Source organism: Mustela nivalis (genome assembly GCF_964662115.1).
Source record: "Mustela nivalis genome assembly, chromosome: 11".
In the NCBI taxonomy this organism is placed as follows: Eukaryota; Metazoa; Chordata; class Mammalia; order Carnivora; family Mustelidae; genus Mustela; species Mustela nivalis.
The window spans coordinates 41,097,540-41,124,122 of record NC_139030.1 but is presented as its reverse complement, the minus strand read 5'-3'; the positions used below and the strand labels follow the sequence as shown (position 1 = coordinate 41,124,122).

Sequence of the window (26,583 nt, the reverse complement as noted above, 5' to 3'; positions counted from 1 at the left end):
GTAAATTTTTTAGAGAGTGTTGGGGAGGGGTAGAAGGAGAGGGAAAGAGAGAATCCTAAGCAGATTCAACGCGCAGTGCACATCCCCATGCAGGGCTCCATTTTGCAACCCTGAGATCATGACCTGAGCCAAAATCAAGAGTCGGATGCTTAACCAACTGAGTCAACCAGATGCCCCTTGATTTGTAATTTAAAATTAGATATATAAGTACAGAATATCCCTTGGCTTCCAAATAAAAGAGTTTTGAACATATCAGATTTTTTTTTTTTTTTTAAATAAACATATATTTTTATCCCCAGGGGTACAGGTCTGTGAATCACCAGGTTTACACACTTCACAGCACTCACCAAAGCACATACCCTCCCCAATGTCCATAATCCCACCCCCTTCTCCCAAACCCCCTCCCCCCAGCAACCCTCAGTTTGTTTTGTGAGATTAAGAGTCACTTATGGTTTGTCTCCCTCCCAATCCCATCTTGTTTCATTTATTCTTCTCCTACCCACTTAAGCCTCCATGTTGCATCACGACTTCCTCATATCAGGGAGATCATATGATAGTTGTCTTTCTCTGCTTGACTTATTTCGCTAAGCATGATACGCTCTAGTTCCATCCATGTTGTCGCAAATGTCAAGATTTCATTTCTTTTGATGGCTGCATAGTATTCCATTGTGTATATATACCACATCTTCTTGATCCATTCATCTGTGGATGGACATCTAGGTTCTTTCCATAGTTTGGCTATTGTGGACATTGCTGCTATAAACATTCGGGTGCATGTGCCCCTTTGGATCACTACATTTGTATCTTTAGGGTAAATACCCAATAGTGCAATTGCTGGGTCATAGGGCAGTACTATTTTCAACATTCTGAGGAACCTCCATGCTGTTTTCCAGAGTGGCTGCACCAGCTTGCATTCCCACCAACAGTGTAGGAGGGTTCCCCTTTCTCCACATCCTCGCCAGCATCTGTCATTTCCTGACTTGTTGATTTTAGCCATTCTGACTGGTGTGAGGTGATATCTCATTGTGGTTTTGATTTGTATTTCCCTGATGCCGAGTGATATGGAGCACTTTTTCATGTGTCTGTTGGCCATCTGGATGTCTTCTTTGCAGAAATGTCTGTTCATGTCCTCTGCCCATTTCTTGATTGGATTATTTGTTCTTTGGGTGTTGAGTTTGCTAAGTTCTTTATAGATTCTGGACACTAGTCCTTTATCTGATAGGTCGTTTGCAAATATCTTCTCCCATTCTGTCAGTTGTCTTTTGATTTTGTTAACTGTTTCCTTTGCTGTGCAAAAGCTTTTGATCTTGATGAAATCCCAATAGTTCATTTTTTCCCTTGCTTCCCTTGCCTTTTGCGTTGTTCCTAGGAAGATGTTGCTGCGGCTGAGGTCGAAGAGGTTGCTGCCTGTGTTCTCCTCAAGGATTTTGATGGATTCCTTTCGCACATTGAGGTCCTTCATCCATTTTGAGTCTATTTTTGTGTGTGGTGTAAGGAAATGGTCCAATTTCATTTTTCTGCATGTGGCTGTCCAATTTTCCCAACACCATTTATTGAAGAGGCTGTCTTTTTTCCATTGGACATTCTTTCCTGCTTTGTCGAAGATGAGTTGGCCATAGATTTGAGGGTCTATTTCTGGGCTCTCTATTCTGTTCCATTGATCTATGTGTCTGTTTTTGTGCCAGTACCATGCTGTCTTGATGATGACAGCTTTGTAATAGAGCTTGAAGTCCGGAATTGTGATGCCACCAACGTTGGCTTTCTTTTTCAATATCCCTTTGGCTATTCGAGGTCTTTTCTGGTTCCATATAAATTTTAACATTATTTGTTCCATTTCTTTGAAAAAGATGGATGGTACTTTGATAGGAATTGCATTAAATGTGTAGATTGCTTTAGGTAGCATAGACATTTTCACAATATTTATTCTTCCAATCCAGGAGCATGGAACATTTTTCCATTTCTTTGTGTCTTCCTCAATTTCTTTCATGAGTACTTTATAGTTTTCTGAGTATAGATTCTGTGTCTCTTTGGTTAGGTTTATTCCTAGGTATCTTATGGTTTTGGATGCAATTGTAAATGGGATTGACTCCTTAATATCTCTTTCTTCTGTCTTGCTGTTGGTGTAGAGAAATGCAACTGATTTCTGTGCATTGATTTTATATCCTGACACTTTACTGAATTCCTGTATAAGTTCTAGCAGTTTTGGAGTGGAGTCTTTTGGGTTTTCCACATATAGTATCATATCATCTGCGAAGAGTGATAATTTGACTTCTTCTTTGCCGATTTGGATGCCTTTAATTTCCTTTTGTTGTCTGATTGCTGAGGCTAGGACCTCTAGTACTATGTTGAATAGCAGTGGTGATAATGGACATCCCTGACGTGTTCCTGACCTTAGTGGAAAAGCTTTCAGTTTTTCTCCATTGAGAATGATATTTGCGGTGGGTTTTTCATAGATGGCTTTGATGATATTGAGGTATGTGCCCTCTATCCCTACACTTTGAAGAGTTTTGATCAGGAAGGGATGCTGTACTTTGTCAAATGCTTTTTCAGCATCTATTGAAAGTATCATATGGTTCTTGTTCTTTCTTTTATTGATGTGTTGTATCACATTGACTGATTTGCGGATGTTGAACCAACCTTGCAGCCCTGGAATAAATCCCACTTGGTCGTGGTGAATAATCTTTTTAATGTACTGTTGAATCCTATTGGCTAGTATTTTGTTGAGTATTTTCGCATCTGTGTTCATCAAGGATATCGGTCTATAGCTCTCTTTTTTGGTGGGATCCTTGTCTGGTTTTGGGATCAAGGTGATGCTGGCCTCATAAAATGAGTTTGGAAGTTTTCCTTCCATTTCTATTTTTTGGAACAGTTTCAGGAGAATAGGAATTAGTTCTTCTTTAAATGTTTGGTAGAATTCCCCCGGGAAGCCATCTGGCCCTGGGCTTTTGTTTGTTTGGAGATTTTTAATGACTGTTTCAATCTCCTTACTGGTTATGGGTCTGTTCAGGCTTTCTATTTCTTCCTGGTTCAGTTGTGGTAGTTTATATGTTTCTAGGAATGCATCCATTTCTTCCAGATTGTCAAATTTATTGCCGTAGAGTTGCTCATAGTATGTTCTTATAATAGTTTGTATTTCTTTGGTGTTAGTTGTGATCTCTCCTCTTTCATTCATGATTTTATTTATTTGGGTCCTTTCTCTTTTCTTTTTGATAAGTCGGGCCAGGGGTTTATCAATTTTATTAATTCTTTCAAAGAACCAGCTCCTACTTTCGTTGATTTTTTCTATTGTTTTTTTGGTTTCTATTTCATTGATTTCTGCTCTGATCTTTATGATTTCTCTTCTCCTGCTGGGCTTAGGGTTTCTTTCTTGTTCTTTCTCCAGCTCCTTTAGGTGTAGGGTTAGGTTGTGTACCTGAGACCTTTCTTGTTTCTTGAGAAAGGCTTGTACCGCTATATATTTTCCTCTCAGGACTGCCTTTGTTGTGTCCCACAGATTTTGAACCGTTGTATTTTCATTATCATTTGTTTCCATGATTTTTTTCAATTCTTCTTTAATTTCCCAGTTGACCCATTCATTCTTTAGAAGGATACTGTTTAGTCTCCATGTATTTGGGTTCTTTCCAAACTTCCTTTTGTGGTTGAGTTCTAGCTTTAGAGCATTGTGGTCTGAAAATATGCAGGGAATGATCCCAATCTTTTGATACCGGTTGAGTCCTGATTTAGGACCGAGGATGTGATCTATTCTGGAGAATGTTCCATGTGCACTAGAGAAGAATGTGTATTCTGTTGCTTTGGGATGAAATGTTCTGAATATATCTGTGATGTCCATCTGGTCCAGTGTGTCGTTTAAGGCCTTTATTTCCTTGCTGATCTTTTGCTTGGATGACCTGTCCATTTCAGTGAGGGGAGTGTTAAAGTCCCCTACTATTATTGTATTGTTGTTGATGAGTTTCTTTGATTTTGTTATTAATTGGTTTATATAGTTGGCTGCTCCCACGTTGGGGGCATAGATATTTAAAATTGTTAAATCTTCTTGTTGGACAGACCCTTTGAGTATGATATAGTGTCCTTCCTCATCTCTTATTATAGTCTTTGGCTTAAAATCTAATTGATCTGATATAAGGATTGCCACTCCTGCTTTCTTCTGATGTCCATTAGCATGGTAAATTCTTTTCCACCCCCTCACTTTAAATCTGGAGGTGTCTTCGGGCTTAAAATGAGTTTCTTGGAGGCAACATATAGATGGGTTTTGTTTTTTTATCCATTCTGATACCCTGTGTCTTTTGACAGGGGCATTTAGCCCATTAACATTCAGGGTAACTATTGAGAGATATGAATTTAGGGCCATTGTATTGCCTGTAAGGTGGCTGTTACTGTATATGGTCTCTGTTCATTTCTGATCTACCACTTGTAGGATCTCTCTTTGTTTAGAGGACCCCTTTCAAGATTTCCTGTAGAGCTGGTTTGGTGTTTGCAAATTCTTTCAGTTGTTGTTTGTCCTGGCAGCTTTTAATCTCTCCTTCTATTTTCAATGATAGCCTAGCTGGATATAGTATTCTGGGCTGCATGTTTTTCTCGTTTAGTGCTCTAAAAATATCATGCCAGCTCTTTCTGGCCTGCCAGGTCTCTGTGGATAAGTCAGCTGCCAATCTAATATTTTTACCATTGTATGTTACAGACTTCTTTTCCCGGGCTGCTTCCAGGATTTTCTCTTTGTCACTGAGACTTGTAAATTTTACTATTAGGTGACGGGGTGTGGGCCTATTCTTATTGATTTTGAGGGGCGTTCTCTGAACCTCCTGAATTTTGATGCTCGTTCCCTTTGCCATATTGGGGAAATTCTCCCCAATAATTCTCTCCAGTATACCTTCTGCTCCCCTCTCTCTTTCTTCTTCTTCTGGAATCCCAATTATTCTAATGTTGTTTCGTCTTATGGTGTCACTTAATTCTCGAATTCTCCCCTCGTGGTCCAGTAGCTGTTTGTCCCTCTTTTGCTCAGCTTCTTTATTCTCTGTCATTTGGTCTTCTATATCACTAATTCTTTCTTCTGCCTCATTTATCCTAGCAGTTAGAGCCTCCATTTTTGATTGCACCTCATTAATAGCTTTTTTGATTTCAACTTGGTTAGATTTTAGTTCTTTTATTTCTCCAGAAAGGGCTTTTATATCTCTCGAGAGGGTTTCTCTAATATCTTCCATGCCTTTTTCGAGCCCGGCTAGAACCTTGAGAATTGTCATTCTGAACTCTAGATCTGAAATATTACTGATGTCTGTATTGATTAGGTCCCTAGCCTTTGGTACTGCCTCTTGTTCTTTTTTTTGCGTTGAATTTTTACGTCTTGTCATTTTGGCCAGATAAGAGTAAATGAAGGGGCAAGTAAAATACTAAAAGGGTGGCAACAACCCCAGGAAAATATGCTTTAACTAAATTAGAAGAGATCCAAAATCGTGAGTGGGGAGAAAGGGGATAAAAAGAGGTTCAAAAAGGAAGAAAGAAAAAAAAGAAAAGAAAAAAAATTTTTTTAAAAAAAAGAAAACACCTGAGAAAAATGTAAAAAAGAAAAAATATATATATTAGATAAACTAGTAAAAAATCGTTAAAAAAGAAAAAGGTAACAGTTAAAAAAAAATTTTACCCGAAGGCGAGAAGAAAAAGAAAAAAAGAAAAAAAAAATGAAAAAGAAAAAATTAAATTAACTGCAAGACTAAAAAAAAATCACAGGAAAAAAGCCATGAGTTCCGTGCTTGGCTTTCTCCTCCTCTGGAATTCTGCTGCTCTCCTTGGTATTGAAACCGCACTCCTTGGTAGGTGAACTTGGTCTCGGCTGGATTTCTTGTTGATCTTCTGGGGGAGGGGCCTGTTGTAGTGATTCTCAAGTGTCTTTGCCCCAGGCGGAATTACACCGCCCTTACCCGGGGCCGGGGTGAGTAATCCGCTCGGGTTTGCTTTCAGGAGCTTTTGTTCCCTGAGCGCTTTCCGTAGAGTTCCGGAGGACGGGAACACAAATGGCGGCCTCCTGGTCTCCGGCCCGGAGGAGCCGAGAGCCCAGGGCCCCACTCCTCAGTGCGCCCTCAGAGAACAGTGCCAGTCACTCCCGTCTGCCTGACCTCCGGCCTCGCTCCGAGCTCACCGAGCCTGCGATCGGTTCAAGGTAACACCGAGCTGCGAGCTTACTGTCGGCTCTGTCTCTGTAGCCGGCTTTCCCGTTCCAATACCCGCAAGCTCTGCGACACTCAGACACCCCCGATCCTTCTGTGACCCTGCGGGACCTGAGGCCACGCTGACCCCACGTGGGCTTCGCCCCGGTTTAGCCTCTGGACTGATGTCCCTCAGCGGAACAGACTTTTAAAAGTCCTGATTTTGTGCGCGGTTGCTCCGCCGCTTGCCGGGAGCCGGCCCCTCCCCCCGGGGTCTATCTTCCCGTTGCTTTGGATTCACTTCTCCGCCGGTCCTACCTTTCAGAAAGTGGTTGTTTTTCTGTTTCCAGAATTGCTGTTCTTCTTCTCTTCGGTCTGCCGATGGATTTTCAGGTGTTTGCAATCTTTAGATAAGCTATTTAGCTGATCTCCGGCTAGCTGAAGCAGTCTCAGCTTGCTACTTCTCCGCCATCTTGACTCCTCCCCCGAACATATCAGATTTTTAACAACTCTAATTTTCTTATTCGTATTTATTTGACATTATGTTTCCCATACATTCCGTTCTCTGTGTCTTAGATTCTTCTGCCTCCCAAGGCTCTCTTACAGTATCGAGAATAAATATACTAGGCTTCAATGAGCTGTTCCTGTTGCAGAGGTCAATGAAGGGTCGACATTCAGACCACCAAGGACATTAGTGAGATAAAAGAGGAGTCCCTATATGAGATTTAGTAGGAAAAATACTTTACTCACCTAAATCCAGGTAAAAAATTATTTTTCATGAGCAGTTTGCAGAAGGGATTTCCTTTTTAGATATAGGCCACTAACTTTAGATGTTCTTCCAAACCGGAAAGTAAAGGGACAGCGTCACCACTGATGGCAATGCTAACTTGTGTATAAACAGAGCATATGGCAACAAACAGAGAGCAGAGCATGCATTATGACAGCCTTAAGAACACACAGTTCAACTTTACCAGTGAACCGAAGCCCTAAGCAGTCCAGTTCCATCAAACACAACACTTTCTGCACCCTTTCCCATATTCAAGAAAGATAAGCATATTGACAGGCAACTCTCTCTTTATATTATCAGCAAAGAGAAGTACAGAGAAAACATAAACCTTCTCAGATTATATGGAAGCATTTAACAGCAAAAAAATGAACAATGTCATGGTTGATAAATTTGAGCTATGATAAGAAAAGTCAGAAACACATTAAAATTCTTTTCAATGACAGCAAATAAATTATTTGGAAGGGAATAAAGGCTGTGTACATGCTAGATTTTAGACCTGTAATGCAGAAAGAACATGTCTGCCCTAAAAATATTTGCTTTCTCCAAATGCTTATTTCGAATCCTGCATATTGTAAGAACGGAACCCTGACCTTATCTTTAACATTTCTTGGAGACAATTACCTACAAAGGCCCTAGCAGATTTGCATACAAGGAAATCATTACACTGATGTGATTTTTGCCTCTCACACACCTATACTGTTGTTTATGTCATATGGTAAATGAAATTGTTGAATGCTTGTTTTAAGCTACCAATTAAGCCAGCCACATTTTAAACATTTAAACCGATAAATCAGTAACATTCTGGAGAAATGGCAAGAACTATAGTTTCAAAATTTGAAAACTATTTCTCTATTAGAACTCACACAAATATTGGAGAAGATCATATTCATTTGGTATACTTATAAAATGACCAATTAATATTTAAAGTCTTGGACATTCAGTGTTTTAACATGCATGTGTTCAATTTTAGTGGAAAAACACAAATGGGATTGAGATATATCGGGACTACTTCCTGAGTTATTCACATGGAACTTGGGCAGGAACTCTTTCCCCCCAAAGTCGTAATCTGTGATTGTAGGTATAATAACTACCACATCTGAGGAAACCACAGATTCCTGTATTAAAAAACATGTCCCCAATAAAGAGTTATTGTTTCATGGGTACAGAATTTCTTTTTGGGATGATGACAAAGTTCTGGAAATGGATAGTGGTAATGATAGTAGAACGATATGAACGTACTTAATATTAACCTTAACCTTAAAATGGTTAAGATGGTACATTTTATGTTACATGTAGTACATGTGGTATTTTACCATAATTAAACATATAATTTCTATTTTTAATAAAAATAAACAGAATAAAAGAAAAAAGAAAGAGGAAAATATATGTCCTGTTACTAATAAGTATCCATTGGAAAAGGAAATTTTATATTCTTTTTTCTTGTACTAGAATGTGATACACATTATAAATTTCAGTCTAGAGAAAGGAAGAGGGTCTCAGTCATCAATCTGATAATCACTGGGTTATGTCTGCTTGTTTAAATGAGAAAGATCAACTTCTATTCAAAAACTAGGTGATGAACAGAGAAAGTCTGAGCCTTAATGCTATAATTCTAAACCATGAAATTTTAAATCTGCTTTGGATCAAAAAACTTAAGACCAATAAATGATGAGCACAATCTTATTTCTGTGGCTTCAGAATGTATGCACTTCTACCAAAGATGATTTATAAGACCAAAGAGTGTTCATGGTGCTATGAGTATGTGAAATAGAATCAGCTTCTTTTTGACACATGAGCTCCTTTGACAAAGTTACTGGCACTTCTCTCTTTTGGTCCCCTAGAAATGCATTTTAAATCTTTGACCTTTCCCAGCTGAAATTTAGTAGGACTTTTGCAGCTACAAGTGGAAGGCAGCATGAACAAACTACCTTTAGCAAGTAGATTTTCAGAAAAACCTGATCATGCCTAAATTTCTTACCTGCACATTCTAACATGAAAACTTAACTTCCCATCTAATCCCCATATAACTTGTGATCATATTTTTAAAGGGACTGAGTGCCATGGTTGCTTGGCTGTGGGATCATTGTTCCTGCAGCTGTTTCTAACTTTAGTTAGCTTGTCAACAATGGGGAATGGTGGAAATGGCAAGACAACTGCTCAAATGGAACACGTAAGCAGAAAGAAACACCCAAAGCTTGGGCAGGATAGTTCACCCTATTCAAAAAATTTAAACGTTGTTATAATCCTTATTAACAAAATTTCTAAAAACCTTTAAAAAAACTTTAGGAGGAATTTTTTTTTTCCTAATTAATAATGTGATTTTCCTATGTTTCTACTTGTTCAGCTCCTCCACATTTGTTATGGAATCAGTGGACTAAGTTAATACAGCCATACTTAGGAATGAAATTAAGACTTTAAAATTGTGGTTCTTTTGAACCAGAATGAACATCTTCACCATATTTCCTAGGGAGCAGTGAGCTTCTTTCAGGGTTAGGAATGAACAAAGCTTCCTTGAGAAGAAGCAGAAGCAAAAAGAGGCTGATGACGACCAGGCTGGATTGCTATTCTTAGTCTTGACTAAGTTGGTTGAGGTCGCTCTGGCATAAGAATGTATTATTGGGAGTCTGGTGCTGGCAGGGCCAATTTATGTGAGGGCCATGGGACATTTTAAAACTCAGGACACACATTAAAACCAAAAGCCTTTTCAGGCACCTGAGTGGTTCAGTCAGTTAAGCATCCAACTCTTGATCTCAGCTCAGGTCTTGATCTCAGGGTCTTGAGTTCAAGCCCCATGTTGGCCTCCACACTGGGCATGGAGCCTACTAAAAAATAAAAATTAAAAATAAAGCCTTCATTGGAACGATAGCACAGATTTGGCCAGACACAAAAATGCAAAACAGTCCATTTCTCTTCATGTCCACTTCACAGGCTCCATTTCTTGCTCATCCTTTTGCCCATTCCAGAAAAAAAAGCTTTCTGATGCTCATTTCCAGTAACAGAAGGCTTCACAGTTATCACTGCCCAGGATGCTTGCATTTGAAATGAAAGGACCCAAAGATTCATAATTCAACCTGAATGATTTGCTACAATTAGTATGGCTAGAATACCAAGCCTAAGTCCTGGAGAGATTTCAGGACAAGGCTCCCTTGGCCTCCTTTTGCTTGGCAACCGTGCAGCTGTCCCCATGTGCTCAAGGCCAGTGCTGCAGCAGCGGAAGTGGGACAGCCTGCAGGGAGAGGACGGTGGCTCCATTTGACCTCATGTCTCGATCATAGCTATTGTCTCTACCCTGCAAGTTCTGTGTGTTCGTGTGTTTGTTTTACTTCCTGGACATGGTAACTACGATTTTAAACTTCAGCTTTCTGTATTCTTCAGGAAGAAGAGTTTCCTTGCAGACGTGAAACACCAAACTTTTATGGACATTTTCAGAACAAATACATCTTTTCTATTTTGTACCCTCTGGATGGACCCACGGTGTGGCCTGGTTGCAAGTGACTGTGATGTGAAGTCCCCCGGGGCTTTCATTCACTCTGGGCTCCATGTTCCCAGAGGACTTTCATGGGCTTATGGTCTAGTACGCAGTGGCCACATTGGCAATATGTGTCAAATGATGATAGTTTAGTGTTTTTTCTTAAAATGACGAGTGTAGGGTTATCGATCCAGAAAATAATAACCCCAGCACCATACTACAGTGCTACCCGCCCCGTGTTTTAGCCGTCCAGGCACTCTTTGTCTGCTTCTTCTCCTGCCAGTGGGGGACTGTCTGTGGCCATTTTGTCATCAGCAAAGTGCTCTACGATGTCAGGAAGTTCGATTTCATGAGTTGGGTATGTGTCTATTCCTCGATTCTAATTTGCTGCTTCTCATCTGCCTTATGTCTCTGGAACTCAAATGACCGACTTCAAATCAACAAAAAAAATTTGTGTAACTGGAACATGAGACTCCGACATATGGAACAGACCTATATATACACCAAGTTCTTTTCTGTTTCCTTCCCGATGAGTAGGATGTTGCTACAGTAGAAAAAGTTTCAGGCTAAAGTGATCTAATTACATGAAAGCTTCTGTTTGCAAAACTTATTTTGAAAGAATGGATACCAACCCAATTCTGTCATTGCTGTTTTGCTTTTTTTTTTCCGGCAAAGTAATTGCGACCCATAATGAGATGCCAGTTATAAATTTCCATTAACATTATGTAAATGTAAAAGTAACTTTTTGGGTCAGGTTGCAGATAGAAAACATGCTTAATATCAACTTATTACGTTTCTAAATAAAGACGTGTAAAAGAATGAGTAACTACTGATGTTCTGTCACGTCTAACCACAGAGAATGTCTGTAATGCTTTGCGTATTAACAGCTTATTCATGCTGCCAGGCAAGAAAATATATGGTGAAACTCAACATTTGTGCATACCAATATATCTTTGTGTGAAATGAGTGAGAATAAAATGCCACGAAATCTGGCAGTCTGAAGACTGTGAAGGTAGACATGGAAAAAATGAGATTTTACAATATCCTATGTCTTAGGTAGTGTATGAAATAAGAAAGTAAAAGTACTTTACTCAAAGATAATCAAGTCACAGAACCATGGTTCTTTGTCTTTAAAGAATATCACATCACATTAAAAAAAAAAAAATCGCCTTTAGAACACCTCATTTTATTTTGCCCTGAGGTACTGAGTCATCTACTAGGGAGCTCAAGTACAGTTAGAACCATGTATGTTAGTTAGGGCATCATCAACAATTAATTTTGGTTGAAATGACCAAATGAACCGTGCTATTGTATCAGAGCATCCAAACAGCTTGAAATGGTTATGCCGGAAAACAGGCGGGCAGAGGAAAGTGCAGAGAAAGTGTACATGGTGCATCAGACTGCGCCATGGGAGCAAGTGGGGACTTTGAGTTTAGCAACTGACAACCTGTTGGTGCCCAATAGAGCCTGAAGACCAACAGATGAGCTTTTGGCCCAAAGCCGACTCCTCACACACCATGAACAGAAGCTCTGCAGTCCTAAGTGCTCTGCTCAGATGCAAATCGAAGACACCTCAGGTTTCTCACCCTAAAAAGGAAGAAGTGTCGGAGTCGAGATCTCCCAAAATCTATTTCCACTCAGAGTCTGTGAACTTCCAAGAAGCACTTGAAGCACACTGGAAACAAAACAACTGTGTTTCCAACTCAACTTAAAAAGTAAAATGCATTGGAGTGCCTGGGTGGCTCAGTCAGTTAAGCAACTGCTTTCAGCTCAGGTCATGATCCCAAGGTCCTTGGATCAAGCCCCATGTTAGATTTCCTGCTCAGCTGGGGAGCCTGCTTCTCCCTCTTTCTGCTGCTCTCTCTCTCAAATAAATAAATAAAATCTTTTTTAAAAAAATCAATGTTTGCTCTAGTTCCTTGATGGTGTCTGACTTTAATGTTTTAATATACAAAGAACGTAGAATAACATATTACTTTTAATTTTTTATAATGTTTTAAGTACCTATGCCAAATATTAATAATGATAATGTGACAAAAAGGTCTAGGTATGTAAATATTATCACCACTTGGAATCTAGCCATCTATACTGTGATATTCACAATACAAATTAGAATGTACATATATTCATTTAATTAAAGTGCACTAAAAATATTCCTTCTGATTATCTTCCCATTAGGCTTGTGGTTGGAAAGTCCAGGGTGTGGATGCTACACTGTGGCATGCCTGCTATAGTTATACAAGAAGGAAAGGAGGAAAGAACCAAGGATTTTCAAAGAACCTTTAAATGTGAAATTAAAACTTACATCAAAGATTAGATGGATATGAAGTAGAAACAAATGGGAAGACTACTAGTTCTTTTAATGTTTGAGGTTGTGTTAAAGTGATATCTGATTCCCACATGTATCTGGTTGCTCATTATGGTACAGACAATCCTGGGGCGTCCCGACTGTGACTACAAGGGACATCTGTCATCTCAGCTAAGCTGGCTCCCAGCAGAGGCTCATCACGAGGCTGCCTGTAAATAGAACCCCTGTGGGAAGGGCCTGCATGGGGAGACCCAGCTCCATACATGCCATAGTGATCCAGGAAGATGGAAACTGAGCTATAGGGAGCTGGGAGTAACCCTTAGCCTCCTTCACTTGTGGTTTCTGTTAGTCTAGAGCTATATATCCCTGCAGGGAGAGAGATTTTTGGCAAAACAAAGTTTACCAAAGAAGAAGAAGGGAGAAGGAGAGAAGGAAGGGGAGAGATTGGAGAGGGAGAGAAGCAGGAGGAGGAAGGGAAGAAAGAATATAACTTTGGAGAAAGGTGGAAAAAAATTGTTTGCAAACCTGAAAATCTAAATGTTATAGCTTTGGGGGAGAACAATGTTTTCTTTAATATTGTTTTCTTTAATAAGATTTGAATGAAATATTGTTAGCTGAAACCGGAAGAGGCCATAGCAGGTAGGCTACCCTCTGGGCTTAACTCGAATGAATCTCTGGCCCAGAATGAGTCCCTGGAACATGGACTCTGAGCAGCAACCCTACAGTCCGGCAGCACATTGCTAAAATGAAAGTCATTATTGGTGTTCCTGTGTCTCTGCTGGGGTCCACGTGGCCTCTCCTGCTCTCTGCCCATCTCACTTTCCTTCCAGCCTGCTCCCTTCCTGCACCTGCCGGTGGTCTATAAAAGTGTGGCCTGCAGGAAGGAGCGTGTGAGAGCTCGACCACCATTCTAGTTTAGATACTCATACTTGAGTTCATGAGCTAATGTCTGATATTTGATATTTGCTGGGCCCAGATTGTGTAAATCAGGCATCAACAAAACGTTTGAGAAGGTTTCTCCTTCCTCTTCCTCCACCCGCTTTTGTAACGGACTTGTGACTGATGGACCCAGAAACATTTTTCTCTAAATGACTCTGTATCCCACTGTCAATTTTGAGTCAAAAATCAGGAACTATGTTTTGCTATCCTGATCTATGTTTTCTCCCCAGAATAAGTTTATTTAAATGGAAAGTTTAACTAGGGGAGGGTTATTTCAGCGTGCTACATGTTTAGGGGTTCGGGGTTTGGATGGAGTTGAGGGAGAGGAGGTGGAATTATGTGTTTGAGCAGGTATATGGACACCGAGGATAACTTTTATCTGTTGCTCCTTTTTCTCTAGAAGTTGTTTTTCCAGTAAACCACTCCATTTGAGCAAATACGAAACCAGCCTGTTGACTTTGGTGATAATACTTTGTAGCCTCTGAGGCAAAGAGCCTGCTCCCCTGGCCCATGCCACCCCCCTCGCTTTGAGTCATTGGTCCTTAAATAGAATCTCAGCAGGGCAGAGCTGACTTCATGGGGACGGCATCACCCTTTCTGTCCTGCTGGGCTCTATCCACTCAAGCAAGCAGTTGCTGTACAGACTTGAGTGAGGGGAAGAAAGCAAATAGAACACTGTAACAGTGCGTACTAGGTTTTTCTAGGCATTGACAATATACTGACTTGGGTGCTTGGAACTGACTCAAACTTTCAGAGCCCTGAGACGTTGCTTGGTAGATGAAAGGTCAAGGTGGAATAAAAGGTCCCCGATTGTGGGTGCACACGTACAGACAAGAGACACATGCTTTAGGTTGAGAGCAGCTTTTCACAAGGTGGGCTCTCACCCCTGTCACCCTACCTCGTTTATACTGTCCCTTGTGTTGCAGAACTCCAGGCTGCAGGTCAGGGTCCGTTCATACTCCTGGGCTCTGGCACGCCAGTTGCCACTGTCCCCCTCGAGGAGGTCCAGCTGCTGCTGCAGGTTCTTTGCAGAAACGTTAGAGCAGTTCTGAAAATGAAAGAGAAGATGAAGTGACAAAGGGACTGGGTGAAACAGCAATGAGAGGCATGTGCTATTTACCTGCGTTATGAGGCTCATAAAGGACATTAAAAAACCAGCTCCTGGCTGACTTTACCTTAAGCATATTTGAATATAATGATTTCAGAAGGGAGAGCCAGACACCAACATGTTGGGAAGGCAAACCATTGCATTTCCAGTCTTGAAACTTCAATTTTGAAGATTTGCTCATCACACCCAACTCTTCAGAGACACCGTTTATTATAACGTATAATTTTTACTTCAAAAGGCATAAAATATGCATTGGAAATATTCAGCTTCTGCACTATAATTTTCCTGTCAACTTGAACTTAACCTCAGGTTCATTATGCAAGTGCGCCAATCTCTGCTCAACACAGAGGGCTGCTGAGGCCAAGGCCAGATAAAGGTTGGAGAACAATTTATAATATTATTTGTACAAAGTGAGACATCTTACTTTTTTCTTTCTTTTTAAAATACATTTATTAATAAAATAAAGCTCTTTAAAAAGAAAACTCCTTCTTGGTAAAAACTTTATTGCTCTCTATAAACAGCAACAGATATTTTATATTTCTATGTCTTTCAGTTAAAAAATTAAAAAAAATTTTAATTTTTAAAAAATAAAAAAAAATTTTTTTAATGAATTTTAGGTTCATTGCATTCCATATCATTTAATGGAGATTTTAGATAAACTTTAAAGTAAAATTGGCCATTATGATTTTGTTAATGTTATACATACTAGACAGAATAAACATAATCTTTTCTCCCCTCAGATTAGGAATTTGGAAGATTTTTTCCTTTTAATCAGAGTCCTGTATGTTATTTATAAAAATTTGATCTGAAAATACTGTCTTCTCTTTAGGCTCCTCTGTTAAGGTCAGTCCAGTAGCATAAAGCAGATCCAGTGATCAGTGCCCAAGCCTTCAGTGAAGCCAGAAGTCTCTTCCATGATGGGCTCTTATGGATAAAGCCCCTTCTCTGGCCTCAGATCCTTCTTTTATAAAATGAGTGTCCTGGGCTAGATTATCTCTACCATACCTTTCCAGATCCAAAATGCTAAAGCAGCATTGGTCCAATCAAAATATAACCTGAGCCACAAGAATAATTAAAAATTTTCTGGTAGCTATATTAAAAAGTAAAAAAAGAAACAGGTGCAATTCATTTTTCATAATAAAGATTGTTCAACCAAATATCATCATGTTAACATGTTAACAAATGTTAAAAATATTAACACAGTTTTTTATACTAAGTCTTTGAAATCTAGTGTGTATCTCACATTTACAAGCACTTCTTAATTGTTGCTAAACTTCTCAGAAATAATTGATCCGTATTCAAATTTCATAGTTTATAGTTTAAAATGTAGAATCACATATCCAAACTATTCCCAATGTACTTAAAAGTTTTCTCATAATTACATTGGAGTGTCAATTTTAAAATTTAAATTATTAAAAATAAATAAAATTAAAATTTAGTTCTTTAGTTGCATTAGGCCCATTTCACATGCAAAAACCTGACTGCTGTATTAGACAACAGAGCTCTACAATTCTATGTTTTAATTAGCTTGAGGATAGATGTACTAAACAAGACTTTTATAAAGCAATTTTCCTCCTTTAAAGTTTTTTTTGTTTTGTTCTAGGTGGTAGAAATTCACCACAAATAACTACCCCAATGGCTTAATGTATTTTTAAATTTAACATATAGTAAACACTCAGGCTGATTTCTTTGATATTACCCCCCAACTCTCAACTTTAATTACGTAGGAATGATGGTGTTCCAAGTTGCTTACAGGCCGCTGTACTGATGAGATGATGTCCACTCCCAGGGAAAGGGCCAGTTTATGGAGATGATCGATGTGTGCCTGCTTCTCCTGAGCACGACTGAGGTGGACCTGGGCTTCGTGGGCATCCTCCAGATCCTCTGGCTGGTCTACAAACTCTGTTTCCCTGGATTTGTGGAGATGACCCAGCTGGAATTTAAGACAGTTAACAATTAAAATGGATTTCCTATTTTTCTGAAGACTGATTTTATTTTTTTTAAAGCCTACTTTCCATAACCAATTTTACTACCCAGTCAAAATGCTGCCAAGCCTATCTATAATTATTAATGTCATAGATAAGGAAAAAAATGTTACAGTGCTTCAAATAGGTAGGGTAAAATTGAGGAATTAACATTGTCAGTTCTCTTAAAGAAGAAAACACTCTTTTTGGTCAGAGTCGAAAACTTTTGCAAGATCTAGACTTGTGTTCTGAGTACATTCAGAGGCTATTTTAAAGGGATATCGGTATATCTCCATTTTCTGTTAAGAGAAGCTAATAACTATAAAGCTCTATTGAGTACTCCATAATATCAGTTACTTGAGATACATTAAAAAAAAAAAAAAAGATTTGTTTTCTTACCTCAAAGAGCTTACACTTCTTGAGTTGAGGGGAAAAGTCATTTAGAATCAAGATGGTAGAAGCACCTGCGTGTCTCAATCATTCAAACGTCTGCCTTTGGCTCAGGTCATGATCCCAGGGTCCTGGGATCAAGCCCTGCATCGGGCTCCCTGCTCAGCAGGGAGTCTGCTTTTCTCTCTCCCTCTCCCCCTGCTCGTGCTCTCTCTCTCTCTCTGTCTCTCTTTTGCTTATTCTTTCTCTCAAATAAGTAAAATCTTAAAAAAAAGAATCAAGATGCTCAAAATGACAAATGTGTAAAATAAATAATGAAAGTTCAGGGAATTTAGAAGAGAGACACATCATTCTGAGGGACGTAGATTTGCTGGGGGCAGGGACAGGGTTTAAATAGTAGAGGAGAGAGAAAGGGACCTGTCAGGGAATGGCGCTTGAGAGTCCAGGCTTGGAGTTAGGAAAGTGTGCACTATCTTTGAGGGACAAAGAAGAGCTCCATTGGGCTGGATGGTGAGGAGGGAGTGAGAAAAAGTTTAAAGGCCAGATGGTGGAAAGCTTCTAGTACTAGAATGAACAATGTGGCCTTTATTACATAATAATTAATTTTTAATTTCGTATTTTAAAACTGAGGGTCTTCCAGCTCTCTGTGACAAGTCTTACCTTCTCCTTGACTTGGTGGAACAGGACCAGCTTGTACAGGATATCCTCGTAATCTCGGATTCTCTCCTCCTGTGTTTGGTGGAGATGAATAAGCTCCCTCAGCTGCTGGGACTTCTCTTTCACAGGGGCTCCTTTGCCACTTAGCTCTTCCGATGCTCTTAGGAGGTACCGAACTTCATCATTCAGTTGCTAAGAAGTTAAAAGCAATAAAAGATATCCAACTTTTAGGGAGCCTTTTCTATAACTGACTACAGGAAGGTCCATATCATCAATTATTCTCTCATCTGTTGACAATTACTTATTGTCGGCCCCACCCCATCTCGGCAAATCTGGGCTTTGTGCTATCTGGTGCTCAGGATACATTATTCTATCCCCATTTTCTCAGTAATTAAAAAGAAAATTATTAGCAACACAAAGAACATTTCAGAGCTAGCTGGTAAAATACAAACCACCTGTTTCTGGGAAGTACCAAGCACTCCCGTAATCTGGGAAGTGAAGGTATTTTAGATATTTTTGTGAAGCCATGACTATCTCTGACATTCAATACAGACCAGGATCAGGCAGTATGGTAAATACACCAAGACATAGCAAGTCTAAAAATATATGGGGGAATTACTTGTCCTCTATGATAACAGAATGATCAGCATGAACTACCAGCTGAGCAACGTGGTAGATATGCTGCTTTAAGAATGGTCATCCCAGAAGCCACAAATAGCCACCACATGTAGAGGGGGGACAGAGCAGCTTCCTTTTAACCCAGCACAGCTCAGATATCCCTTATAGGATTCCAGATTCTGGGATAGAATTTACAAAGGGCGGACAACTCAAAGAGGACGTCACTATACTGTCAGGGATGGCTTTTCTATCAAGCAGAGAAATAATGGAAATGATTTAGGCTAAGGAAATAATTTGCAGATGAGTAGCAGAAAGGTCTTCAAGTCAAAATCAAGCATGGGGGCATCAAATATATGCACAGTGACAGAATTAACAAAGCTTGGGAATGGTGCCTGACTTCAAAGGATTTACACACTCAGCACGTGCAGGCGCATGTGCGCACATGGAGACATGAAAGGCAAAGGGGCATATAACACAGGGTATATCAAAGTACCTGACAGGGAGGCTAGTTGAATTCTCCGAGATTTTATGGAAAATCGTTCACCATGGGCTACAATGGTGTGCTTTTGTGAAGGGGAGAGGGGGCCAGTTATCCACAGCTTTACTCTTAAAAGAATCTAAAATAGGTATTTCTTAAAGGGATCTTCCACTTTCTGATTCAGCATTCTTTTTTTTTTTTTTTTTAAGATTTTATTTATTTATTTGACAGAGAGAGATCACAAGTAGGCAGAGTCAGGCAGAGAGAGAGGAGGAAGCAGGCTCCCCGCTGAGCAGAGAGCCCGATGCGGGGCTCGATGTGGGGCTTGATCCCAGGACACTGAGATCATGACCTGAGCCAAAGTCAGCGGCTTAATCTGCTGAGCCACCCAGGCAACCCTGATTCAGCATTCTTTAAGGCCAACACTTAGGAAGTTGCAACCAACAGAAACACAGAGAGCTTGACTTTGCAGCAAAGAACAAGCCAGGCAGGAGAACAGCATGACTGGCAATCACTTTTGGCAGCTTCGTCCAGGGGTAGGAGCAGCAGGAGGTAGAGGATAGGAAAGGCACTTGTAGTCAGGGCCTGGGAACGTGACTCAGGGTTTTCTCTCTTACATCCTGAGGGGGCTCTGAGAGGGTGAACCAGAAGGTACAGCAAGATTCCTGGGAGGGTGGTGGGGAACTGGGGTGCCAGTGGGCAGGGACCGTGACATCATAGTGGTAATTGTAGGGACAACAGGCAGCAGAGCCTGTGTGTCAGAGCGTGCACACCCTTGCTCTGAGATGTCGTAATTTAAAATGTGTCTATACCTCCTAGGGAAATAATTAGAGTGAATATATGTGATAACTGTTATTTATAAGGAAACAATTTAATGTAAACTAAAATGATCTAAGATAAGAGTATATTAAGGACATTTTGTAGCCTGAATGTTTGTGTATCATCAAACACAGAACAGTGCAAAACAACAGTAAGAAAATTTTTCTTTGAAGTGGAGTTTTAGATAAGCACTGCTTTTGTTTAAAAACAAAACACAGTAATTCACCAGTCTGTGAAAATTAGGTAAACCTTAACCAAACAGTTTTTGATTTTTTTCCTGTTCACCCAAGTCCATCAGTCTGTTTCTTCACCTGGAGCTGAGGCTTCATTTCGTTCCATTTTTTCTGTAGCCCTAAAATAGTCTGGAGGTTCCCTCCAAGGTCAAGGGCAGACACAGGCGTAAGTGCTTCCTCAAGAAGTTGTAAGTTGTGAGTAGTCTGAAACAAATGTTAGATAGTCAAGGATTTGTTTTCTTTGACACCACCAGCAACTACGTAATGATCACTGCCATGATGACAATCATCGAACTTTCCATCCCCGTGAAACCCCTCACTACCTCAAATGAGTTCCTGGTTCTAAACCTGAGTTTCCTTTACTTGTTTTTGATTTTACTGTGATAAAATACATGTGACAAAATTTACCGTTTTAACCAATTTTTAACTGTGCAGTTTGGTGGCAGTAGGACATTCACATTAGTGTGAACCCACTGCCACCATCTACCTCCAACACATTTTATCATCTCCAACAGAAACTCTGTACCCACTTAGGCATAACCCTGGTTCCCACCTTCCCTCAGCCCAGCTGACCTCTTTTCTGCTTTCTCTCTTTATGAACTTGACCCTCTGTACTTCATGTAAATGGGATCATACAACATTTATCCTTTTGTGACTGGCTTATTTCACTTAGCATCCTATTTTAAAGTCTCTTCTATGTTGCAGCATGTATCAGAATTTCATTCATTTTTGAGGCTTAATAATACCCATTCCATGTTCCTGTACCTTTCTAAGTTGTTCCTTGAATGCTCCCCACTGCTGTTTCACAGGCTGAGTAGCAATGCCCTCAAGTTGCCATGTTATCCGAAGGTGGCCAAGTTCTTCTCTTTCTGCCTTCTGGCTTTCCATAGTGTTCTCCATAAAGTGTGCTTCACTTTTCGCGTTTAATATTTCATCTCTTTTTGCCTGTTAAATTAATAATCCATATAATGGCTTTTCTTTCCCAAGAGACATAATGTTTTTGCATACATTATTTTAGGAGGCAAACACCTGATCATAGCTAATGCAGAGCATGGTTCTGATCAGAGGATAAGTCTGGAATGCCTGTTTAAAGCTCACAGCAGGGCTCTCAGAACCTCTATTTTATGCTTGGATACCAGGTCCTGAGTTCTTCAAAACCCTAGTAGTGTTTGAGTCCTCACCCTCATACCCCTGTCCAGGGTCTGGTTACTTCCTAAGGGATGATAGAATGAGCACCAGGATCCAGAAAAGTTGAAGTCAAGATTATGTTAATGCATAAGTTTTGAAGTGTAGTCCACCTTTTATTTGAACGCACTTACTGGAGTGTGTCAAAGTCTCAGTATTGGGAATACAAAAGGTCTGTTTTTCTCTTCAAATTATCCCACTGTATATACTATGATTATTTTAAATTTTCCTCGTGAGCAGTGCTTGATGTTACTCCCTTTTGTGAGAACTGAAATGTATGCCTATAAATCTCTATATTTGTATCTCTATTATGCACCAGAATCACAATATCTAAATGCAGAGCCCTCTTCCCAACTTCTATATGCTCTGGCTGACTAATTGGAAAGCCTTTAAACAGTGTGTTTAAACAAGGGGAGAAACAACTGGACGCAGAAGGATGAGAAAAGTAAAAAGTAAGACCATATTTTGGGGGATTTTTTTTGCACATAAAAAAATGTATATTTGAATATTTGGTTGACAAAGCACTAGTTTTTCCTTTGATGGCCAGCCTTTCTCAATAAATCTTTGAATTTCTAAGGAGCAAATATGCATGGATGTCTATAATGGCAATTACAGCTAGGTATCTAGAAGTCAAGGGATCTTTTAAATCATAGTCAGAGATAGTGTTATAAACATGTAACAATATTTTAAAAGACCATTTTATTTTTAGGGGTGCCTGGGTGGCTCAGTGTGTTAAAGCCCCTGCCTTCAGCTCCGGTCATGATCCCGGGGTCCTGGGATCAAGCCCCGCATTGGGCTCTCTGCTCAGCAGGGAGCCTGCTTTCTTCCCTCTCTCTGCCTGTCTCTCTGCCTACTTGTGATCTCTGTCAAATAAATAAATAAAATCTTAAAAAAGTAAATAAAAGACCATTTTATTTTTAAATTATTTTAAGTGACATTAATGACCCATATTTATATATCAATTTAGACATAATAAAGTACTGATTAATTACAAAAGAGTTTAATTACAGGTCCTAAATGAGATTTCCCCCCATGAATTTGGGGGTTCAAAAATAAATTGCTATATGCTGTAATTATGGTTAATGAGAGTCTAGTATATCATAAAAGGTTTTAGACAACTTCAGCAAAACCCACTCCAAATAATTTTTTTTTAACCTATGTTATAAAGTTAGGGTATCTTTCACATACTATTAATCAACTATTAATCAAAATATAATATGTAATTTAATGTAAACTTGGAAATTGCAGCATATCAATGTCAAGCCCAACCAGCAGGGCATGATTCGAGTAAGGTCTGGAAAAGGGAGAACACAGCAGTGTTTGTGGCTGTCTAGCTAGCAGGATTCAGGAAGAGTGATGATGTACTTGGCACACTTAAATATTGTGACCACTCAAGAAGACTAAATAATTTGTCCAAGGTCTAGTTAGTAAACACAATACTCATTCTACTTCTGTGTAGGGGCATGGAAAAATTCACTATGCTCTTATCTAATAGGGTACTAAATTACCTATTTTCCATTTGAATTCAGGCACAGGAAATGGTGTGCTTTGTTTTCTAGATACATTGATAACAGGAAGGCAGGATCCTGGATATCATCTTTGATATTCACTGTTATAAATTAGTAAATTGGCACTTTCAACAAGATGTCTGCCAGATTTCTCACCTAAATCAATTTCTCTAATCCTAATGATTCTGTTTTTAAATAAACTGAAAATTTTTCAGTTTCAAGCTTGAACAGCAACCCAGTTGAGAGCAGAACACTCAGTGGAAAATGCCAGCTGGCCTTCTTCCTTTTTAACAACAGAACTGGTCATCACATTTCAGCAATAATGTTTGTTTAAAAGCCTAATGGTCCAAAAAATATGAAAAGAATTAAAAATGTGTTTTACTTGCTTTACCAACACTTTCTTATCTCGAAATGTCACTGAACCAATACAGTTAACTATTATATACACCTTAATATTTATCAACAAAGAGGATTTATTAAATGAAAGTGGTAAGGCTCTCAGGGTAAAGCATGTGTTTTATACATAACGTCTGAGATTTGATAGATTTGATTCATAGGTCCTGCCAAAACAGGACTCCATGACTGGAAACCAAGAGAAATGTAGACAACAGAAACAACTTCAGGCCCAGATGTTGGAATTAGCTGACAAACACTTCAAAAATACCCATGATTAATATGGTCAAGAAAGTACAGGAGAGAGGCAGAGAAGACAAGAGAGAGAATTTCACTGGCAATTGAAATCTAGTAAAAAAAAAAAAAGATCCAACTGGAAGTGTCAGGGCTGAAAAATAAACTTCTGAAATGTAGCTAGTAATAAAAAGGATTGACATAAAAATATAGTTTGCAAATATTTGGATTTCCTTGTGACTACAAATTAGAGAAGTATATAATTAAGAGATTGAAGACTATATGACAAAGTAAAAATGAAAAGATGATAGATACTACATGTTCTATGTGTTCCAAATAAGAAATAACTTGATTAGTTTTTACAATAAAGCACCCATATTAGATAAGAACATGCTCAAATTGCTTAGCAAGTTTTCTCTGATACTTGAGAATAGTATTCGATAAATTAGCACTATTTAACACTTATTTTGTTTCCACACAGATTTAATAAGAACAGTCAATATTCAAGAATAGTCAATAGTCACCTTCAAACAGCAAAGGTAGACATAGAGTAGATAAAAAGAAAATCATAGTTCAAGTGGATGAGAATAGTTATAGAACCTAACTCTTCCAAATGAACTCAGACTCCTGACTGAGATTCATCAAAATTCAGAGTAGTGGGAAAATTGCTGATATCAGTTATCTTTGCAAACTGACAGAAAATAAGAGAAGGGCCAGAAAGTTAGAGAAAGGAAAATGCCCTCATTTTCACAAGTGGGAAAAGGATGGGCCAAATCCTTTACAGATCAGTAAGCTTTACACTGAAAATCAGTGCAGTAAGTTTATCATGAATTAAGTAGCTTGTGAGCACTTTGGAAAGAATTCCTTGATCACAAGGAGTCAAACTGATTTATGCCAGATTATATTTACATAATTGATAGGGTACTTGGTAGATAGGCCTTCTTTTGAGCTGTCTCTCTCAACACAGACTTAGGCAAAAAGTTGTGAATTAGTGGTCGAAATGAAGTACTATTGGAGGTGTCTATGACTATTTAATAAACGAGTTAATCCAGGGATGGCTTAATGGATTGGGAAGTCGATTTAGCCTTAGACACTTTTATTAAAAATCTACTTAAAGTCACAGAAGACCTTCTTATCAAATGTATAGAATTAAATTCAGAAAACGTGGCTAATGCAGTAGAGAGCAGGTTCAGAATTAGTTTGATACAATGGAATATGGGAGAAAACTAATAACATTAAAAAGGAATAAATATAAAGTCCTGCATAAATGCCTGACCAATATAAGATGGGAGAGAAGTCACTCAGTAGAAATTGCAGTGAAAATGTAAGAGGAGGTTTTTTTTGTTTTTTAAGATTTTATCTATTTATTTGACAGACAGAGACCACCAGTAGGCAGAGAGGCAAAGAGACGGGGTGGGGGTGGGAAGCAGACTCCCTGCTGAGCAGAGAGCCCGATGCGGGGCTCGATCCCAGGACCCTGAGATCATGACCTGAGCCGAAGGCAGAGGCTTAACCCACTGAGCCACCCAGGCGCCCCGAAAATGTAAGAGGAGTTTTATTTGATCACAACCCTAACATGAACCAGCAAAGTTGAAATTACTGCTAAAAATGTTTTTATACTCCTAGGTCTCCTTCTTGAAGAATGATGTCAGCTTTGTTGTACTTTGTGTTGAAATTAGACCTCACTTTTTGGTTACATTTTATGAACGACTTTGACAAACCATAGAAAATTCTGGGAGAGAGAACTGGGATAGAAAAAGAAGTGAAGCTATCTCATAAATGATAGAATGGATTTCTATGGGGTTAGTTACCAGAAAAACCCAGTTTAGACATAGCAACTATTTTCAGTGTTTGAAGGATTTTCATGTGTGAGAAGAATGAAATATGAACACTTTTCTCCCCCTGTGTAGCTAAAGAGGGTTAGAAACAGATATGAAGACAGATCTGGCTTAACAATGAAAAAAAAAAAATAGTTAACTAGTAGCAGGCATTTTGTACAACGAAATGAGCAGTTTCATTAGAAAGATACTTGAGGTATTAAAGAAGAGGTAGATTAGCCATTTTTTTAAAACTTTGTAGAGAAGTTTATATGGGTCAGAGGTTGATATAAAGATTCTCAAGTATTTTACAGATACAATTTGACAACTAATATTTAGAGTACATTTTTATTTTTTTTTAAGATTTTATTTATTTATTTGACAGAGAAAGAGAGAGAGACCAGGCAGAGAAAGAGGGGGGAAGCAGGCTCCCTGCCGAGCAGAGAGGCAGATACAGGACTCAATCCCAGCACCCTGGGATCATGACCTGAACTGAAGGCAGAGGCTTAACCCACTGAGCCACCCAGGCTCCTTAGAGTACATTTTTAAATATAATGGAGTTTCACTATGAAAAGATCTACTATAGTAAGAAATTCTTCAAAATGATGATTCACCCTAGATGTTTTCTTTAACCCCTGGAAATTTTATAACACTTTGTTGCACTTTCTCAAAATAACACAGAACTTTTGGATGGACTTCTAACTGAGGTCGTTATGTAATAATGACAATACTGTATTTGAATTATAGTCACTCTTTCTTCTTCATAGTTAAAAAAGCCTTTGTTAGCAACGGATAGGAGGTCTAAGACCAGATAAACATATAAGTGCTCGGCTTTAGGACTGTTCTAGGTTGAATAAAGCTAAAATAATAATAATAATAATAATAATAATAATAATAAATAATAATAAAAAAACAAAAAACAAAAGCAACTTCTTACATCAGCAACACTGATTAGCAGACAGATGAATTGGTTCTGACTTTGACAAAGAATCCTTGCAGAAGGTGTAACCCATTTAATGTCTTTCTTACCATATTTATTAAATTAAGGAACTCAAGCCCTAGATCTTGAGTTAAAAAACTCCTCTTCAAAAATAGCTGCCACTGCTTCTCAGCTGAATCTGATCGATGCTTGACTTCAGCATCATCCTCTTCCTTCTGCAGGATTTCAGTTTGGTAAAATTCCTTTAGGCTCTGATACTGCTCCTGTACCTAAAAGGAAAAAAAAAAAAAAAAAAAAAGGAAAATATAAATGAAAATTAAGAACACTTAAAAACATTTTTAAAGAAAAAATAGCAGTAAATTCTAATAAAAACCTACATAAAAATTAAACAAACCACATTTCAGAATTCTTTAAGTTTTTATCGAATATTGTCAATTTACTAAAAAAAAAACAGGAAAATCTGTTTAGGTTGTCGACATATAGGATTACCCCTCAGTAGCAAATTAAGCTGACAAGTTTGTTACCTGTGAGATCTTATTACCATAAGCGAAACCATATTTATGTATTACATATGTGCATGTTTTGCAACTAAGGACAAT

General features: G+C 38.8%; 1 protein-coding gene across 10 annotated transcripts in view; it reads right to left on the bottom strand.

Annotated features, from left to right (window-relative positions):
• The window catches only part of CCDC141 (coiled-coil domain containing 141), a 238,059-nt gene that overhangs the window by 37,501 nt on the left and 173,975 nt on the right, over window positions 1-26,583 (bottom strand). For 6 of the 10 annotated variants that reach the window (XM_082690371.1, XM_082690370.1, XM_082690369.1 and 3 more), the window contains 6 exons: window positions 26,074-26,253; window positions 20,673-20,852; window positions 19,986-20,111; window positions 17,763-17,951; window positions 16,502-16,681; window positions 14,539-14,688 (listed from right to left, as the gene is read on the bottom strand). In XM_082690371.1, the coding sequence (XP_082546497.1) occupies window positions 14,539-14,688; window positions 16,502-16,681; window positions 17,763-17,951; window positions 19,986-20,111; window positions 20,673-20,852; window positions 26,074-26,253 (1,005 nt within the window). The remainder of the gene's footprint in view (window positions 1-14,538; window positions 14,689-16,501; window positions 16,682-17,762; window positions 17,952-19,985; window positions 20,112-20,672; window positions 20,853-26,073; window positions 26,254-26,583) is intronic. The other 4 variants (XM_082690373.1, XM_082690376.1, XM_082690368.1 and 1 more) reach the window with 1 other exon arrangement.